The sequence below is a fragment of the Hirundo rustica genome, chromosome 26, assembly GCF_015227805.2.
Source record: "Hirundo rustica isolate bHirRus1 chromosome 26, bHirRus1.pri.v3, whole genome shotgun sequence".
Lineage (NCBI taxonomy): Eukaryota > Metazoa > Chordata > Aves > Passeriformes > Hirundinidae > Hirundo > Hirundo rustica.
The window spans coordinates 1,062,655-1,081,824 of NC_053475.1; the positions used below are offsets into that span (position 1 = coordinate 1,062,655).

Genomic DNA, 19,170 nt, shown 5'->3' on the forward strand with positions numbered 1-19,170 from the left:
GAAGGACCTTAAGTTTTTAGTGCAGTTCTGAAGTGTTTGATATCTTGTACTAAAGCTGAAGCCACCCAGTGGCTTTTAACAATTGTGATGTTTGTAAGGAAATTAAAGTTGTTCTTGTCTGTCCTGTGAAGAGTTGACGAAATGAAGGGGGTTTTTACAGGAGCAGGGAATCAAGAAATGAGTGCTGTGTGTTTTGGAGCGTTGGCCTGACACGGCCAGTGCTGCATCCTCAGGTAACGTGACAGTGATCCAGCTGCCAGGTGGTTCAGGGGTGTGAAGTGCCCCAGTGGGTCAGTTGTGGTGGGGATGGTGAAAGTTTCGTGGGACAGGTTCTATTTCATCCCCAAAGTGAGTGAAACAGCATTGTCTGCATGATGCACCTTCATGTGGCTGTGGTGGGGCACAAGGGAATGAATGTGAGAAGTGATAACCAGTAATTAAAATAACCCAGGCAGTGTTTAATATCTAATGTGTGGGTTTGATATTAGGGTAAAACATCAGTGCTGGGATTTCCTGCTGGGTGACAGAACTGCCTGCAGGGTCAGGACATGATTTGGGGGATTGCAGTGTCAGAGCAAAGGTTTGCACAATCGGTTCTGTGACCCTTGGTACTGTATGAAGGGCACAGATTTAAATCGGAGATAAAATCATCACTAAGAGGTTTGGTGGGCGTGGGAAGGGTGTGGGAGGAAGTGGAGAAACACGTTTGGGGAAGGGAGAGGAGCTGTGTTGGAGCTCGGGAGCCCTGTGCAGCCCTGAGCAAAGCTGCAGCATCCAGACCTGGGGCAGGATCCTTCAGGTGTGGACCCCACCTGCTGCACCTGTGGGAGCCAGGAGCCCGTGAACCTCATCCCTGCTGCTGTCCCTCAGCTGCCTCCTGCCTCTGCTGGGGAACGAGGCCTCAGCCTCGAGCTTCTCCCTTGTCCCATCCTGGTGGGGTTTTTGTTGAGTGCAAAACCTGCAGGTGTGTGGGGTGGTCACCTTCCCCACGTCACCTTCCCCACGTCACCTTCCCCACGGTCACCTTCCCTGGGGCAGGCAGAGGCACAAGAAGTGATGGGAATGATGATTCAGGGCTGGGGCATGAGGGGCTTTGGTTCTGTTCCTCAGGTAAGAGAAGCAAACCCTCGCAGCTGTGCAAGACCCCCGGAGGGGACAGCTTTGGGTCTTTGTCATTCTCTGCTGTGCAAAGCCCACCAACCTTCCTGGTCCCTCCAGGCCTTCAGAGCACTCTCCTGGGTCAGGAGGTGCTGCAGGTCTCTGCTGCCCTCCCTCTGCATCAGCCCAGCGGGATCCTCCTCTCTGCTGTGCCTCGGCCCACCCTGAGGGTCCCCCACTCCTGCTCCCTTCCAGCAGCTCACCCCAGCTCCCAGGACAGGTGGTGGCAGGTTCCTGCTCCCCTTCCAGCCGCTTTGCCCTCACAGCAGGGAACAGCCTGATGGTTCCTGGCTGCTCTCCCAATATTCCAGTTCACCTTTCTGCTGCTTTTCCAGGCTGCAGGATGGTTTCCTACCTGCCTGGCTGCTCCTCCCCTCTGCTGCTGCTCTCTCTCCTGAGGTAGAGGTGAGCTGGGGTAGTGTAATGCTGGTTGGTTTTGGTAGGTGGGAGATGAGATGTCACCTGGGCCTGCTAAATGTGTCCCCTCTATTCCCAACTGTGGCTGAGACCCAGGTCCTGCTTCCCCAGAGCCACAGGCCTCCTTTGCACTCCCCAGCCCTGGGCTTTGGCCAGCTTTACCCCTGTAAACTGCTGCTTGTTCAGCTCCCGTCACACAGAGCTTTGCATGGAGGGAGGGGAATGGGATCCGGAGAGTTCCCGGGTGCAGCGTGACTCTGGATCATCCCAGAGCACGTGGGGCTGGAACATCCCTGCACTGCTCCCCCTGCCCTGCAGCCTCACTGCCTCACCTGGGGGCAGGTTCCTCGCTGCGCTGCGTGTGACAGGCCTGAATCATCACCCGTCCTTGGCAACAGCTATGCAAGGAATATGTATTTATGCACATTAAAAGCATAAATGCCAGTGCCTGTGTCCTGGTTTTGGCCGGGATAGAGTTAATTTTCTTCCCAGTAGCTGGTCCAGTGCTGTGTTTTGGATTTAGCATGGGAATACTGTTGATAACAACCGATGTTGTAGTTGTGGCTGAGTTGTGCTTACTCCAAATCAAGGACTTTTCAGTTTCCCAGGCTCTGCCAGCAAGCAGGGGCACGAGGAGCTGGCTGGGAGCACGGCCAGGAGAGCTGACCTGGACTGGCCAGAGGGATAATCCATTCCACAGAACATCCTGCCAGTACAGAAACCGGGCCAGGAGCGGTGAACAACCGTGCTGGGCAGCTCTGGCAGGGAGGAATTCCTTCCCAATGTCCGAGAACCCTCTCAGGCCGCAGGAAGCCCTGTGGTGGGTTCATGTTAATCCTCCGCTACATCTACAAGGACAAGAAATGAGATTGTGTCAAGGCAGAGCCTTGGGCCCTGGGAGGAAGTGAAGCTTGGGCGCTGCAGGCCACGGGTCAGAGACGCTGCCCGAACGCCCCGATGGCCCCCGAGCCCAGCCGGGCCTTGGCTGCCAGCCCGGGATCCGTGGCTCGTCCGTGGGGCCCGTGGCGGGCCCAGGAAAGGAGAGGGACGCGGCGGAGGCGCTGCCCTGCGCGCCCTCTGCGGCAGCCGGCACAGCGGGGCGGGAGGGCACCACATCCCGCTGGTTCCTGTGCTCTGGTGCCGAGGGGAGGCCGCGGGGGCGGGCAGGGGAGCACGGGAAGCGAGCTTTGCCGGCCTTTGCCGGGGTTTGCCGCGCTTTGCCGGGGCCTCCCGCGCCTCGTGTTCCTTTGTCTGTTCAGCCCAACCCGCGCCATCCCCCCACAACCACCAACCCTCGGCCTTGCATCCTTCTCTTCCAGCAGGCTTCTCTCAGCCACGCTTTCCCCCATCCAGTGGTTGTTCCGAGCGAATATTATCATTTTTAATTTCTTCATAGCATCAGTGGTTTTGAGGATCAATACCCTGCAGAACCGGCCCTTTCTGTCAGCTGGCGCGGCCACGCCGTGGCCCTGCCGTGTCACCCGGGCCACGTTGTCACCAGAGGGACCCTGCACGAGTGCCACAAGCCCCCCTGGAGCTAACGGCCCGGGGAGTTAGAGCCCTGTTGCGGATTACTTGGTTTATTTGGATTATTCCGTTTATTCGAATTCGGTTATTCGGATTATTCGGTTTATTCGCATCATTCGGATTATTCGGTTTATTCGCATCAATGTAGGGCCTGGAGCCCTCCCGGGGTACAGGACCCCTCCTGTACCCCCAGGGGGGACAGGACACCTCGAGGAAGGGTGGCTGTCATAGGGGGGTCACTGGAGTCTCCTGCCCGGCTGGTGCGCACCGGGGACCGGATTTTAGGACAATAACCGGTACCGTGCCCACGGCCCCGGGGGTTGAGAGGCGATGGAGCCCTTGGGGATTTGGGGGGGTTTCACCCCCACCATCACAGCGCAGCGGCAGAAACGCCGCGCCGGGTCGCTGGCGAGGGCTCGCCGTTGTCACCCCCGGTTCCAGGGGTGTTTTCCCTGTCCCGTTTCCCCCCAGGGCCCCCCCCGGCGGCCCCGGGAGGCGGCGGCGGCCCCGCCCCGCCCGCGCGTTCCCGCCAGCGGCGGCCAATGGGCGCGCGCGGGGCGCGCACGGGGCTTTTCCGCGCCAAACTCCAAAGCCAGCGGAGAGCGCGCGGCACCGGCTCCAGCACCGCACCCGGTGAGTGCGCCGGGACCCCCCCGACCCCGGCACCGCACCCCGGTGAGTCCGCCGGGACCTCCCCGACCCCGGCACCGCACCCCGGTGAGTCCGCCGGCACTCCCCCGACCCCGGCACCGCCGCCCGATCGCGATCCCGCCGCGGGCCGGGAAGCGGCCGGTGGCACCGGGAACAGGAGGACGGCGAGGTGCGCGAGGGTGCGGGAAGCGGCGGGAGGGCTCCGCGGTGCCCGGGCGGTGACAGCTGGCTCGGGTGCCCCGAAGGGGACGCGTCGCTTGGGGCTGGGACAGCGGGACCGACCCCCGACCCCCGCCCCCGAACGGGCCCGCGGGCGGGGGGTGTGCCCGTCAGGGGCGGTGCCGGCGGCACCGGTGCCCTGCGGGCCCGGGGAGTGGCATCGCCCCGCGGGGATGACGCGGCCGGGCCGGGGCGGGTCCGGACGCGGCGGGGGTCTCTGACACCCCGCGATTCCCCTGCAGTCCCGGGGTCCGTGTGCGGCAGCGGCCCGCGCTGTGCCGGGGGAGCGGGCAGCAGCCGGTGACGGCCCCTTTAAGACCACGCGTTGCCCCCTCCGTCCATTTATCCCCTCTGGCTTTTGCATAACCTCGCGAGACTTGGCGGGTGGGCGCGGCGGGCGGGTTTCAATTGTGGCGCGAGATACGGTCGGTGCGAGCCGAGCCGTTAGGCTCCCGCGTGGGGGGGCGGGGCCTGCCCCCCGCAGCCAATCAGCGGCCGAGCCGGCCGGGACGCCGGCCAATGGCGTGCGGCGGGCGCGTGAGGGCGGCACGGCCGCGGGCGCCGGGCCCGCCCCGCCGGTGCCGCCGCCTGAGCGCGGTCCCATTCCCGGGGCAGCACCGGCGCCATGTGGATCCAGGTGCGCACCATGGACGGCAGCCAGACGCACCGCGTGGACTCGCTCTCCAAGCTCACCAAGGTGGAGGGGCTGCGCCTGCGGATACACGAGGTGTTCGGCGTGGAGCCCCAGCGGCAGCGGCTCTTCTATCGCGGCAAGCAGGTACCGGCGCGGCGGCGGGGATTGACAGCCTCGGAGCGGCGGCAGCGCGGAGCCCGGACAGCCCCGCGCGGCCCCGTGCTCCGCTCCAGCTGAGGACCGATGTTTTAATTTATTTAATTTTAATTGCGTGGAAATGAGGGGTTTTGCTGCCATCTAGTGATCCCCGGCTCCCTCCCGCGCTGCTCCTCCCGTGGGTTTGCAAGGAGGGGAGCCAGCTGCAGAGTAGCCTTTATTCTTACTTTTCGTAACTATTTTCCAGCTAATGTGTTGCTCTTCTGCCTTGACATCGCCTTTATGAAGTGTCTGAAGATTACCAGTGATTTTATGGTCTTTAAAGTACTTAATGTTTTTGACCCTTGCAAGTTTCACCGCTCTGAAAGCCGTAAAGATCTCATTTTTCTTTGTAAATCGGGAAAAGCAACTCATGATTTTGGAGTTCTTCAGCTCTGATACCAAATTCTCACTAGGTACAGAGCACTTGAGTGGCTTAGTGCTATATTGTATTCTCAATAATACATTTACAATTGCTGTTGTACATCCGTTTTCTTCCCTGAGAGTTAATAATATTACTAAATTAGCACTGAAGTCAGTCGAAACCATTTTAAAATACAGTTGCTGTATTCTGCCAAGTCCCATGCTGCTAAACCTTCGTGCTAGAGAAACTGCAGATCTGGTGTTTGGTTGATCAGGATTAATTTCAGGAAAAGCAGTGATGCTGAGTTGGCTGGAGATGGACAGCTTTTTTAGCTGCTTTTCTTTCTGTTTTAGGCTGTCTTGAGCTAACTGTACTCTGTAATTAGCAGGTGTGGCTGTAGGACATGGAAATACACCTGGACTAGCCTCAGTCTAAGCTCAGGTACCAGCTCTAGCCTGAAAAGAGGCTTGTAGGATGGTGTAACCCAGCTTTCTGTTGGGTTAGTGTCGATTCGGATGCGTTAATGACCCGTTTGTGTTGTAAATCGAGTGGCAAGGGGGGGCTGGCTCAGGGCAGGTGCCACCTGTCAGCCTTAGCCTGGAGTCTGTGCAGACAGCCAGGGTTAAACAGCTTTTCACGAGTGGAGACTCCTCAGTCAGGATGCCCTGGCCCTACAAAGGGAATCCCTGCTGCAGTTCCAGTGTTCCTTAGCTCAGGCAGGAGCATTCCCCAGCGTGATCCAGCCGCTCTCAGGCCTTGTTCCCATTGTGCTTTGTCTGGCGGTGGGAATCCCTGCAAATGTTCCGTTTCTTACTCGTGAACGTTTTTATTTGGGGTTAGAAAACTAGCTGTTAGTTAAAACCTGCCTCCTTTGTTCGGGGTTTGCCGTTCAGTCTCGGGCTCTTCTTTCTGGCTGTGCTTTGAACTCCTGTGGTTTCCTGTCCCGTTCCTGTGCTCTTCCATTTCGCTTTGCACCTGTTGTCACTTGTGTCCTCTGCTGGTGTTGTTCCCATGTCTGTGACACTCTGTCTTGGCTAAGAAGAAACAACCAACTTCTCCTGTGTTCTTATGCATCTCGAGGAGTTTTCATCTCTAAACCAGCAAAAAGCTCAGACCTTTTCCTGTCCAGTCAGATTTCCAGGGATTGTTCCAGAGCCATTTGATGCCATAAATCAGAATTGAATTATCATAGTGATTCCTGTGAAGTGTAAATTTTTGTGGTTTTGCTCTGCTTCCCCCTGATAGAGAACAAAGCTCCAGGGATTGCTTTTTCTGGTGGTTTGGACTGGAAGGGGATGATCATTTCCTGTATAATTTCTTAGTCAGACTTTAAATATGTGGGGAAGCTTGTCTGAACTTCTGACTGCTCCGTGGGCTCCAGCCTTACATGTTAACTCTAAAAGGGTTGTGCTCCTCAGAGCTCTTGAGAGGTTATTGAGGGACCTCTTTCTCCCTCTGCACTTCTCTTTTTGCAGGGGCAGGGTCTTGATTTGACTACAAACCGTGCCAGACTTGCCAAATAAACTCTTAGAATTAGAGGGGGTGTGAAATTGGGGCTCGCCGGTCTACGCTAAAGAGCGATTGGGTAGTTTCAAGTTGAATTGAATCTTTCTTGATTTTGCTGTCAATGGAAAAAAAATGTGTTTGCTGGGAGAAAAGTGTGTGGTTAACTTTGCCTTCTACTTACTGCTATGATTAATGGGGATGGTGTAACAAAAATGTGGATCACACACAAAATATAAAGACAGTCTGCATTAGCATTTGTCTGATTAAGGAAGAAATAATTTCCCTTTGAGTTTGTAGGTAATGTGGAATTATCTTTGAATCCTGACGGGAGTGGGGGGGGGCGGCCTGTAGCTGTTTAATTGATGTTTCTAGGGAACGTGCTGCAAACTTTCCCAGATCTCACAGAGGCTGGGTGGCGAGTCCAGGGCAGCATGGGAAGCCTTGGTCTCGTGGATCGTGGGGCGACTGGGAAAAAAACCGCGTTGGAATCGCGGGACTGAGAGGGAAGGAGGGCGCAGAGATGGCCGATAATGGTTCCAAAGCCACGTGGTGCATCTTGGCGGGCAGAGGCCGTGCGAGCGCGATGGGTGCTTGGAGTCGGCCCCGTGGAGGCAATGACCAGATGGTTTGGTGCTTTCCCTGCAGATGGAAGATGGTCACTCCCTGTTCGATTACAGCGTGGGGCTGAACGATATTGTTCAGCTGCTGGTCAGACAAAGCCCGGCCGTGCTGCCTGCTGGGAGCAAGGAGAAGGACTCGGAGCTCTCGGACACCGACTCCGGCTGCGGCTCCGGCCCCAGCGAGTCCGACAAAAGCTCCCACAATGGGGAGGGTGCCCTGGAGCTGGAGGGACAGCCCGGCACGGCAGCTCAGCCCCACTGGACCGACCCCTGCTTCGGCCTCTACAAGGTGGGTCCTCACAAACTGAGAGCCCCCAGACCCGCGCCTTGCCGGGGGAATTGTTCTCTGCGGTGGAGAATTGCTGAAAATCTTTCGTACCCCAGTTGTGTGGGCTGTTCCTTTCTTCCTCTCAAACCCTCCAACAACAAAGACAAAAATACCAACCAACCCACAAACCAATTCAATGCAACATGCTGTAGGTCAAAATGCTTAATTTTTTTCATTTTGTCCTTTGAGCTATAACTGCAATACATTAATTAAAGAAAAGGCATTCAGAGTGTCTGGTTTGTTTTTTTTTTTTACAAATTTTCCCAATATTTTTGCTTGGAGTCACTACATTTGTCAAAGCTGGAACTTTCTTCAATGAACAAAAGAAAATCTGGAGCAGCTGTTTAGAATAATTTTGCTTCTTTGTTTCAATGGATTTTGTTTCAGATCTAGTGATGTCTTTGTCCGGTTATGAGCAAGATACTTTGAAACTCTGTTTACAGAGTAACCAATAATGGTTTGGGCTCACTAACAAGGCTGGGTTTACGTGTGCTGGTGTAGAATGGATTTATAACCTTACAAATTCAACCTAAGCAGACTGTAGGGCTGCACAACAGGACCAGGAAAGCAGAGGAAATCTTAATTTTTAGGGTGATGAGTTAAATATCTTGATAATGGTGCAGTTCTTGAGATGAGAAATCTTCAAGTAATGGAAATGAATGCCTAATTTGCAAGTCTCTTTTGGTGAGCTGTGCTCTTTGCTCTGTATAGATCAATGACTTGGTGGATGCTCGGGACACGGACATGGGAGCGTGGTTTGAAGCCACGGTCGTGAACGTAACCAGGAAAAAACCCACCAGTGAATCAGCTGAGAGCTGCACAGATCCTGACCAGCCCACAGCTGTCCCTGAAGAAGATGTAATTTACCATGTGAAATATGATGAGTGAGTTCTGTTTTGTTTGCCTCCTTGGCCACTGAAGTAGTTCGGGTCATGATGTTGATGGGAGATTTTATTACAGATTTTGCACGAGTTAAAACAGAACTGGGCAGTGACACAGTAATTATGTCACTGAGCCCTGGCAAGCTGCAAGGTTGTTTTGCAGTTGGGATTCCAGGGGGCTGGAATCATGTTTTTCTGAATCCCAGCATTTATAGGAAATGCTGGTGTCCGAGTGTGACAGTAGCGAGGTCAGGCTGGCTGGTTCTGGCTGTGTCTGTGTGCGAGGAGATTTTATCCTTGATGGTATCCTTGTGCTGCGCAGCAAAATCAACCTGTCTGCATAACTCAGAACTGATGCTGAATGTGATTTTTGTTCTGTCCCTCCCCTCAAGTTATCCAGAGAATGGGGTGGTGCAGATGAGCTCCAATAACGTGCGGGCTCGGGCACGGACCATCCTCAAGTGGCACCAGCTGGAGGTGGGGCAGGTGGTCATGGTCAACTACAACCCTGACGAACCCAAGGAGAGGGGATTCTGGTACGATGCTGAGATCCTGCAGAAAAGGGAAACAAAAATGACCAGGGAGCTCAGTGCAAAGATCCTGCTTGGGTAAGCTGCTCACGTGGAGTTAATGGAATTCCCCTACGCTGCTTCAGCTCTCTGAGATCTGAGTGACTGCTGGCAAAAAATGGTGCAGCAGTAGTGCTGGGGACAGGTGAGAAGTGGCCTGTCCTTTTTTGGTGATTAACTTCAGCATTCTGCAAGTCTGATTAACTTTCACTGGGGAATTGGACACTTTAAAGAATGCTGGTCCATGGATTTGCCTAATGCTGAAAGGATGCAAAGCCCTATATTCACCATGAGGCAAATTATTGTTTATGTGTTAATTATCCACAATGGCTTTACAAATACTGCAGTGTAATATTTTCTGGGGATAGGATGATGTAGAATGAAATCTCACTTTATAAAGGTGATGGAAAATTATTCTAGTTCTGTCCTAATGGAGACTCTCAACTTCAGAAAGAAAAGGATATTTTTTTTAGAATTTCAGGTAATTTTCACTGATTTGCCAGAATATTCCTCCTTTTTCCTCTCACCACAGTGATTTTGACTTTTGAACTATAAAATATGAGAAGCATTAGTCTGAAATATATTTGGGGGCAGGGTGAACAGTCACTCTTGATAATTGAAATGCTACAAGTGCCTGGATTCTCCCTGAGACGAGAGGAGGCTAATTCTAATTGCATGAAAACGATTTGATTTTTAATGCCAGAGCAGTCTGATGCATGCACAGCTGTGAACTCGAGCTCTGGGATACTTCCAAACTCTGATCTCTTTTCTCAACTTCTTTTAGGGAACCTGGCGATTCCTTGAATGACTGCACAATTATATTAGTGGATGAAATCTATAAAATTGAAGAGCCAGGCACTGCCTCTCCTATCAGTTCTGGCACCCCAAAACGTGAGTGTGATGCGGAGTCCTTGTGTGTCTGTCTTACCCTGCGATGTCCTGCCAGCTGTCTCTGGGAGGATCAAAGGTTTAGGAGCTCCAAGGCACATTTTGTGGTGCCTCCGACCATTTCCAGTGGACCTTGGCGCTCCTGAGCGTGGTTTGTGTTTGCCCACAGGACAGAGCGGACCCGTGTGCAAAGCCTGCAAGGACAACCCAAACAAGACCTGCAGGGTCTGTGCTTGTCACATCTGTGGGGGGAAGCAGGATCCAGATAAGCAGCTCATGTGTGACGAGTGTGACATGGCCTTCCACATCTACTGCCTCAACCCTCCCCTCAGCAGAATCCCAGATGAGGACTGGTACGTTCTGAGGAGCTCTGTGGGGTGTCCCAATTACACCTAATTAGGAGCAGGAAGTGAGGGCTGGGGCTTGGAGCTGCCCTTTTCAGTGGCTGTACAGGGATGTGTTTTGAGGTGGGTTTTTATTTTGGTAAAACTTCATAGCTTTTCTTGAGCTTAATGAGAGTAGTTTTAAGCCAGTGCCTTGCACAGTCCTTTTCCTAGGTTTGGGATCTAGATGCCTTTTTTGTGTACCTGCCTAAGGCCAGGGCTTGGAGCAACCTGGGATAGTGGAAGGTGTCCCTGCCATGACAGGGGGTGGAACAAGATGAGCTTGAAGGTCCTTCCAACCCAAACCAGCCTGGGATTCAGAGAGGAACAAATGAGAACTTCATGCTGGGAGGCTTCAGTTGTGCAGTGGCTTTTATGGGTCACTGCAGGCAGGCCCCAGGCCCCATCATCAGATCAGGCTGGTTTGTACATGAGATATGTGCAGTGAAATACATCTTTGGATAGACACTGAGTCAGTGAAATGCACTGGTTTGTTCACTGTGCCCTGTTTCAACACTGTATGCGGTGATTTTGTGACACAGCTGTTTGCTGCAGTGGCTGGTGCAAGGAGCAGGAGCTGTTGTAGGTCAGATTCCAGAATGGAGAGTTTCCATGTCCTGTCTGGTTTCACATGGGGAAATTGTAACATAACTCACTGTGTTTGGAGGAAATGCTCCTAATTGAAGGCTTTGCTGCTTGTTAATTTTCAATGACTTTAGGTATTGCCCTGAATGTCGAAATGATGCAAGTGAGGTGGTTTTAGCGGGAGAGAAATTAAAAGAAAGTAAGAAGAAACAAAAGATGGCATCTGCTAATTCCTCCTCCCGGAGAGACTGGGGCAAGGTCAGTCCAAAGCTGTTTTACTTGGAATTGTGTTTGCTCCTTTGGGCTCTTGGCTGATCCTGCTCTCTGCCCAGGGCATGGCGTGTGTTGGGCGCACCAAGGAATGCACCATCGTCCCCTCCAACCACTACGGACCGATTCCTGGCATCCCTGTGGGCACCATGTGGAAATTCAGAGTTCAGGTATGAAGCTGAACCCTGGCCTGACCTACTGTGGGGAAAAATGGGAATGATCCAGCTCCCACAAGAAACCTGAAGCTGTTATTGTGCAAATGCCTGTGCCACTGGATAGGTGGAAGTGCAGAAGGAAAAGAATTCTGGCTTTGTCTGGATCAAGTGTTCCATAACTAATGCTGCGTTGTCGGGGCCCATCAAGTGCTGGTTTATTTTTAGTGCTCAGAAACCCCAGAGCAAACGGGTTTGTTCCCAATAGTTTGTCCAGGAGGTGTGTAGTGTGCCCTGGCAAGGCTGTCTCAAATATCCATCCATAAAACAGAAGGTTTCTCATCCTGTTAGAAAGTTGGGGCAGAAAAAAAGCACTGGCCCATCCAGATCTTGTTTTCAAGTATTGAGTGAAGGTTGCTATTACAACTCCTTCAAAACTTTATACAAGTATTTAGCATCTGTATTATTCCTAAATACCTGGAGCCTTTTAATAAGCAATTTCAGTTAGAAATAGATTTGCACCACAAACCTTATCCATGTGTTCAATTTACCAACAACAGTCAGTGCCTTATTTTTTTTTTGAAGTATTTTTGTGTTTCTTTCTTCTGCCTGGAGGTTTTTGGAAGGTGACTGTGAGAGCAGCTTCACCCTGGGATAGATGGAAAGCAAAAGTGAAATGGCACAGTTGGTTCAGCTCCAGGCCCGGTGCTGTGTGGGGCTGCTGAGATGAGAGCAGGTGCCTCCAGAGGCACCTCCAAAGCTGATTCTGTCTGCAGGTGAGCGAGTCCGGGGTGCACAGGCCCCACGTGGCGGGGATCCACGGCAGGAGCAATGATGGGGCCTATTCCCTGGTGCTGGCAGGAGGATATGAAGATGACATCGTGAGTGGATTCTGATTATTTATACACAGAACCCTGTTAAAACAAACCTTGGCCTTTGTTACTTTTTACACTCTACGCCAAACACTCGCCCAGCTTCACCTGTTTCCTTCAGAAGCAGATGAGGCAAGGAAAAACTGCAGTAATCTTGTGCCAAGCTGAGCCACAGGGTCATCCAAGCCCAGTTTAAAATCCCTGTGTCAGCTTTTTATCCCAGAGTTCAGACTTTTCGAGGTGTGTGTTTGAACAGTCTCCTGGGCTGTGCTGCCAGCTGTTCACTTCCAGCACATCCTGTGTGAGCCTGAGCTGCTCAGGGGTCCTGGCACTGCTCAGGGGTCCTGGCACTGCTCAGGGGTGGGACAAGACAACGTTGTCACCCTGGCATCTCCTGGCAGCCTGAGGGAGCTTAAACACAGGAAGCACCTTTTCTTTTTTTGAGAATGTCCTGCTAAACCAACCTGGTTACTGTTACTGAATTCTTTTTGTGACCGTGTCAGAAGCATCCCTGTTCCTTTCAGGATCATGGGAATTCCTTCACGTACACGGGGAGTGGGGGGCGAGACCTGTCCGGGAACAAGCGCACGGCGGAGCAGTCCTGTGATCAGAAACTCACCAACATGAACAGGTGGGCAACGCTGGTGCTCCGTTCCACCCTCAGCACCTGGCAGGGTGTCAGCACTTGGGGCTGTTTGCAGCCAGGGCTAAGGGGAACAAAGGCTCAGGACTGGGTCTGGGCTGTGGTTTAGGCTGCAGATCAGTTGCGCAGTGGGAATGCACCGTGATGGGACAGGACTGTGAGTGCTGTTGGTGCCACAGGCAATACTGGCTGGAACCTAAGGAATGGAGCAGTAAATTGGTGTAGGAGTTGTGCTGCTCTCTCCTGGAGACCTTTGCAGCCACTGGTCACCTTGAGAGACCAGACCATTTGTAATTCTGAGCTGTTACTCTCGCAGATAAGCCTGGGCTTGAGCAGAGGGAGTGATCTGGGCTGGTGCACGGGGGCAATGCCACCAGTAATCAGCTGTGTGAAACCTGCCTGTTGCTAGAGGACACGAAAAGAATCATACTCGCACATTCAACTCCAGAGCAAAAAGAAGGGCAGTTTATTTACATGACCTCGTTTATATGGATTCTGAACAATGACCAGGGGTTGGAGAACAAAGTTGCCCTCTCCACCCCACTGGCCAGGCTAGAAGTCCATCAATTGTCCCTCATCAGAGAGGAATGAGAAAACAACCACTTTGTTTATGTTACACGCGTGAGAAACTCCCCTACAGAAACTTAAACCTCTCAGAAGGCCGACAGAATCTGCCCCGTCAGGCGGGGCACCGCGTGCAGGGCTGTCGGTGTCACACAGCCACTGAGCTGTGCCTTTCCTGCAGAGCCCTGGCCCTGAACTGCAGTGCCCCCATCAACGACAAGCACGGCGCTGAGGCCAAGGACTGGCGCGCGGGGAAGCCGGTGCGCGTGGTCAGGAACGTCAAGGGCGGCAAGCACAGCAAGTACGCTCCCCTGGAGGGCAACAGATACGACGGCATCTACAAGGTGAGGAGGGCTGGGGTGCCCTGGCTGAGCCAGGACAAGGGGATGTGGTTCTGGCCAGGGGGCTTTTTGCAGTCTGATGGACTTGCTGTGGCTTTTTCAGGTGGTGAAGTACTGGCCTGAGACGGGGAAGTCTGGGTTTCTCGTGTGGCGTTACCTGCTTAGGAGGGACGATGAAGAACCTGCTCCTTGGACCAAAGAGGGAAAGGACAGGATGAAGAAGCTGGGCCTGACCATGCAGGTACTGCCTTGGGACATCACCTGGACTCTGAACTTGATGGAGAGCAGGGCTTTTTCTGTATTATCTTCTTACTGAGGATGATCCTTAGCTAAAAATTGAGACTAAGGGGGACATAAATGCTTCCAGTCTGCTGGGTTGTTTGTTTCTATACATCAGGGGGCTAAAAGGACAAAACTCACTTTTTTGTTGTTATTGTTTTTGGTTTTTTTGTATGGCATTTCTATAGGCTCTGAAGTGCTTCCCTGTGGCAGGGATCTGTTCCTTAAAATAGATTCAAGCTGCCTCTGGAGCAGTTCTCCACAGCTCACTCTTGGACCTCTCTTGGTCTGCAAGTCTGACCCGGTGTGTTTGCATTGGATTGTTTTGTTTCCCTGCAGTATCCTGAAGGATATTTGGAAGCTGTTGCAAACAAAGACAAGGAAAAAGAAAATAATGAAGATGATGAGTTTGATAGCCCAGGGAAAGGGAAGAGAAAAAGGAAATCAGCAGGTTTGTGGAGTAGGCAAGTGGATATAGAAAGCCTTGGAGGTTTTTGTGCATTTTACTTGGTTACTCTTTTCTGGTGGTTTTTTTTTTGGTTGGTTTTAAAAAAAAAATCTTTGTGTTTTCTTTCAGGTGGAGAGGAAAAACTCGTCACCTCTCCAGCAGGGACTCCGAAGAAAACTAAAGTTGAGCCCTACAAGCTGACATCCCAGCAGAAATCTCTTATAAAAAGTGATGAAGCCAACGAAAAACTGTGGAATGAAGTCCTAGAGGCTCTCAAAGATGGACCGGTACAAAGAACAGCCTCAGACCTAAAATGATCTTATTTTAGTGTAAACACCACCCCCAGCAGGTTTAATGGGACAGATTTTCCATGTTAAGATTTGTTGAGAATCTTTTATGATCAAAGTAATCCCTTGCATTTAATAATGAGAGTTTGGGTTAATTGATGTGTCTTTAGCACTGAGCTGATTGAAACGTTCTCTTTGCAGAAATTTCTGAATAAAGTGGAGGAGGCCTTTCTGTGTATTTGCTGTCAGGAGGTCGTGTTCCGGCCCGTCACCACCGTGTGCCAGCACAACGTCTGCAAGGTGAGCTGGGCTCTGCTGGGCTGGGATTGTTCCCTGTCAGGGTGGGAATTCCCAGAGCAGCTGTGGCTGCCCCTGGATCCCTGGCAGTGTCCCAGGCCAGGCTGGACAGGGCTTGGAGCAGCCTGGGACAGTGGAGGGTGTCCCTGGCACAGCAGGGGTGGCACTGGGTGGGTTTAAGGTCCCTCCAAGCCAAGCCAGGCTGGAATTCCCTGATCCCTGCAGTGTCCAGCAGGAACACTCTCAGTTGGGTGCAGTGCTCCTGTTCCCTCTGGGCCGTCCCAGGAATGTCAGGGCTGTGCCAAATGAGCCCTGTCCCTGTCCCTGACCCTGCTGGCTTCTGTCCCCAGGACTGCCTGGACAGGTCCTTCAAGGCCTCGGTGTTCAGCTGCCCCGCGTGTCGCTACGAGCTGGGCCGCAGCTACAGCATGGAGGTGAACGAGGCCCTGCAGAGCGTCCTGGCCCAGCTCTTCCCCGGCTACGGCAGCGGCCGGTGATCCCCCAAAGCACTTCTCCCTCCCTCCCTCCCCAAACCACGCCTGGGCTTAATTTAAAACAAACAAACAAACAAAAACATAGTTGTGTTTTCTCCCCCCCCCCCCCTCCGCAAAAATGGTTTTAAGTCTTCCTCGTTTTTTTAAAAAACTGTCAACTCCAAGGATTATCCTTTTGTGTGTTCGTGGATTTTGGTTTTGTTCTCTATGTTGAACTTCTCGTTTTTATTCTTTTTTTTTTTTTTTTTTCCGTCCCCTCAAACCTGCCATTCATCAGCACAGAATTATTTGTTTCTAATGGACTCAAAGTGCTTCCGGTGAGGCTGCTAATGATGAGGAAAGTTCTCAGAGTGCCCCTGTGCCCCCTTTATTTTTATTTTTTTATTCCAAAAAATGGCTTGGTTGCTAGAACAATCTTCACTGTCTGGGGATTTGGCCATCAAGGTAGACTTGTGCATCACCTTGGCAGCATTTTGATAACTCAATTTGTACAAGATGGTTTCTGGCTTTGTACCACGAGTGGGTTTTTGCTAACTTTTTTTTTTTTTGTAAGAACTGGGTTTTTATACATTTGAAAAAAAAAAAAAAAAGCCATTTCCTGCTAATTTTGTATCTCAGAACCAGAAGGCTGCTTGCTTAGAGCCAAGTGGTTGGAGCAATACGAAGTACTACCTCACTGGACTTCTCTTAGGGAAGGATTTGTTCAGCCAGGCGCTGTCCCCTATCCCGAAATGCCATTGTGGAATATCCTAAAGCCATTCTTAAGTGCCTTTTGTGCTTTGCTGGAAGACTGGGCTCTGAATCACCGTCAATGTCTCCTTTTTTTTCATAAGCACTGAATTGTTGGGACTTGCCAGCCGGATTCTTGGGGAGCGTGGATCACTGTAGCTGTGTGTGATTAGTGGGGATTTGCAGAGGATCAGGTTTCCTAGTCATAGCTGTGTTGGGGAGGTTTTGTTTTATTCCTTTGTTTCGCTGCATTTCTACCTGGAAATGAAAAAATTTACCGATTCTGGCGCTTTTTTCTGAACTGTTTTGTATCGGCCACGCCTCGAGAAGGCTCCCTTGGTCTCTCTCTGCCATTGCCAAAGTTTGCAGTTCGATACCTCAGCAAGACAGGGATGTTTTCAATCACACTTTTCTGCAGACAGACTGGAACAAAATGTGCCTATTTTTTGGTTTCCTTGACTCTTACCCTCTGGAAAGTGATTATGTTAATACTTTAGGGAAAAAAAAGACCCCGCAACATTTTATAGGTGTTTTCAGTGAATTTGTCAATTTTTTTGTATAATGTGCAAGTTGATGTTCTCAAAATAAATATCTTCTCAAATTAATTGTCTCCTTCAGTTCTTTTGATGCAAAGTGGGTTTCCAGACCACGTTCCTTGTGCAGGAATTTAAATTTAGGTCCCATTAAGCCAAGCCTTTTATTTTCCTATGGGCTGTGATTTTCATTATCATTTTCATGATGATTTTTCACTGCAAATAAATGCTCATTTGATGTTCTTCAACATAATTACTTCTAGGCACTAGTGAGGAGGGCATGTGTTATGTTCAAGATTCCCAAACTTTTAACTGACATTCATTTCTACTGCCCCAAAATCCAGATATCAATAGGCAGTTGGAATTGTTTGTCCATTCAACGAATAAACCCCAAAACTGTTGCAAGTGCCAAGTCCTGCATCATATTTGAGGTGTGGCAGGAACAAGTGTGAGCATCTCCACTAACCAGAGGAATAAATTCAGCCCCTGAGGTTTTCACAAATGCAGATGAAGGAAATAAAGCGATATTAAGGTGGTAGAAACATAATCTGTGAATTTAAGCAACAGCAGCAGCATCTGCCCTCTTTAAAGTAATTTATTTTAAGGTCATTGTTAATATTAAGCACTTTCAGATATTTAGACTTCATTGAAAGTCCTTGCACTTTTTATTGTGATGGGAAGAATCGGGGGTGAGTGAAAGTGAGGAAGTGTTTTTCCATTTAAATTGCAATAACTGCAACGACTTCCTTCATTTATTGGTTTTGCAGTTATTTGGAACTTGAAAAACAAACTTTGTTTCCTCCACAGGTGCCAGTGTACAGTTAGTGGCTTTTTAAAGCAACAATTAGAATTCCTCTGCAGATTGGACACTATCTGGTGAGATCTGCCAAAATTATCTGTCCCAGATTATAAACCCTACTAGGAAAATGCCTGTGCTGCCCAGTGAGCAGGTTTGGCTGTAGGTACAAAGGAATTTCATGCTGGGATGATTTGCTGGGGTGATGTTTCAGCTCCCACTCAACACCCGGGTCCATTTCTGGTGTAAATACCCCGGAGGGGAGCAGTGACCGAGTTTCTTGGGTAAAGACCCGGGAAGGGGAGCGACAGGAGCAAAAATGCAACCAAGGATCTGCCTCTATTCTGAGAATTCCCAGGGTGGGCACAGAATCCCAGATCTGCTGGGAGGAATTGAGTGCAAATCGGCAGCTGGGGACGGGGACAGGCAGTGACACCGAGCTGTGCCCGCTCCCCACCGCGTCCCTCGGACCCTCCGGGAATGGGGACCCCAAACCTCCCTGGCCACGTCCCCTCCAGCCGCCCGGGCCTCGGGATGGGGAGCGATGGTTCCCGGGACCCGCTGTCCCCCAAATCCCCGATGTCCCCCCTCAATTCCCGCTGTCCCCCCTCAATCCCCGCTGTCCTCGATCCCCGCTGTCCCCCCTCAATCCTCGCTGTCCCCCCTCATTCCCCGCTGTCCCGATCCCCTCTGTTCCCCCCCAAATCCCCGCTGTCCCCCCTCAAACCCCGCTGTCCCGGTCCTCGCCATGCCCCGCCCGGCCGCGCGGGGGCGCGCGCGCTCGCCGCTCCCCGATTGGCGCAGCGCCCCCGCCCCGCTCTGTGCGGCTCCTCACGTCCTCACCGCCCCGCCCCGCGCCCGACGGGCACCGCGCGCCGCCAATCAGCGCCCGCCCGCTGCCAGCCTCGCCCAATGGTCACTGGGGGCGGGCGGCCGGCGGGCGAAAGCCGAGTGCGATTCGCCAAAAGCGCCGGAGAGACGGGAGCGCTCCCCTCCGCCCCGCCCGTCGGCGGCCGGGCCGTCTCTCCGCTCCGCCGGCCAATCAGCGCCCGCGCTCGCCTTGTTATTCGGCGAGCGGCCTCGCCGTTGGTCGGAACCGCCGTCCGTCCCCTGCTGGACGGCCAATGAGAGCGAGGGCGGTGCCGCGCGGGGCCAATGGGCGCTGCGGGGAGGCGGGCGCAGCTGGTGGCCGCGGGGCGCTGCGCTCGCCTGGGCGCCCCCCCCTTCGCTGCGCCCCCCGCGCCGCCGAGGGCCCCGCGCGCAGGTACGGCCGGACCGCGCCCCGCACCGGCCCCGGCCCCGGCCCCGCCGCCCCCGCGGCCCCCGCCGCCGCTCCGGGCCCGCCGCCGCTCCCGGCCCGAGCCCCGTCCCCGCCGCTCCCGGCGCTGCCGCTCCCTTCCGGCCCCGCAGCCTCCGCGCGGCCTCCCCCGCAGCCGGGCCCGCACCCCCGGCCCCGCCGCGCTTTGTGTGGGTGGGAGCCCCGAGCCCTCCCCCGGGGCCGCTCGGGGGGCGCGGAGCGAGGGGCGGCCCCGCGGGTGCC

At 52.9% G+C, this 19,170-nt stretch overlaps 2 protein-coding genes across 10 annotated transcripts in view; both read left to right on the forward strand.

The window, feature by feature from the left end:
- The first annotated feature begins 3,692 nt into the window (after positions 1–3,692).
- UHRF1 (ubiquitin like with PHD and ring finger domains 1) lies at positions 3,693–16,906 on the forward strand. 3 transcript variants are annotated; one of them, XM_040086559.2, is made up of 17 exons: positions 3,693–3,735; positions 4,588–4,750; positions 7,317–7,580; positions 8,331–8,503; positions 8,893–9,108; positions 9,854–9,960; positions 10,127–10,310; positions 11,060–11,183; positions 11,258–11,365; positions 12,124–12,228; positions 12,744–12,850; positions 13,608–13,770; positions 13,871–14,008; positions 14,386–14,497; positions 14,624–14,781; positions 14,983–15,081; positions 15,429–16,906. In XM_040086559.2, the coding sequence occupies exons 2-17, from the start codon at positions 4,598–4,600 to the stop codon at positions 15,573–15,575; spliced, it is 2,358 nt and encodes a 785-aa protein (XP_039942493.1). In that variant the 5' UTR covers positions 3,693–3,735; positions 4,588–4,597; the 3' UTR covers positions 15,576–16,906. The 3 variants fall into 3 exon arrangements, with proteins under 3 accessions (XP_039942493.1, XP_039942496.1, XP_039942494.1); XM_040086562.2 differs by having other exon boundaries at positions 3,711–3,777; XM_040086560.1 differs by having other exon boundaries at positions 3,723–3,819.
- Positions 16,907–18,825: 1,919 nt separating this feature from the next.
- KDM4B (lysine demethylase 4B) overlaps positions 18,826–19,170 on the forward strand; it is a 72,713-nt gene continuing 72,368 nt past the window's right edge. For 4 of the 7 annotated variants that reach the window (XM_040086619.1, XM_040086620.1, XM_058423595.1 and 1 more), the window contains exon 1: positions 18,832–18,894. The gene's annotated coding sequence lies outside the window, so the exon portion shown is untranslated. Of the gene's footprint in view, positions 18,895–19,170 lie in introns of all 7 variants that reach the window. The other 3 variants (XM_040086621.2, XM_040086623.2, XM_040086616.2) reach the window with 3 other exon arrangements.

Bases quoted from the DNA above. Each gene is read 5' to 3' on its own strand.
- UHRF1 (XM_040086559.2), top strand. From the start codon at position 4,598: ATGTGGATCCAGGTGCGCACCATGGACGGCAGCCAGACGCACCGCGTG. The intron at 9,109-9,853 runs GTAAGCTGCTCA...AACTTCTTTTAG, and splicing joins AGTGCAAAGATCCTGCTTGG to GGAACCTGGCGATTCCTTGA. The intron at 14,782-14,982 runs GTACAAAGAACA...TTCTCTTTGCAG, and splicing joins AGGCTCTCAAAGATGGACCG to AAATTTCTGAATAAAGTGGA.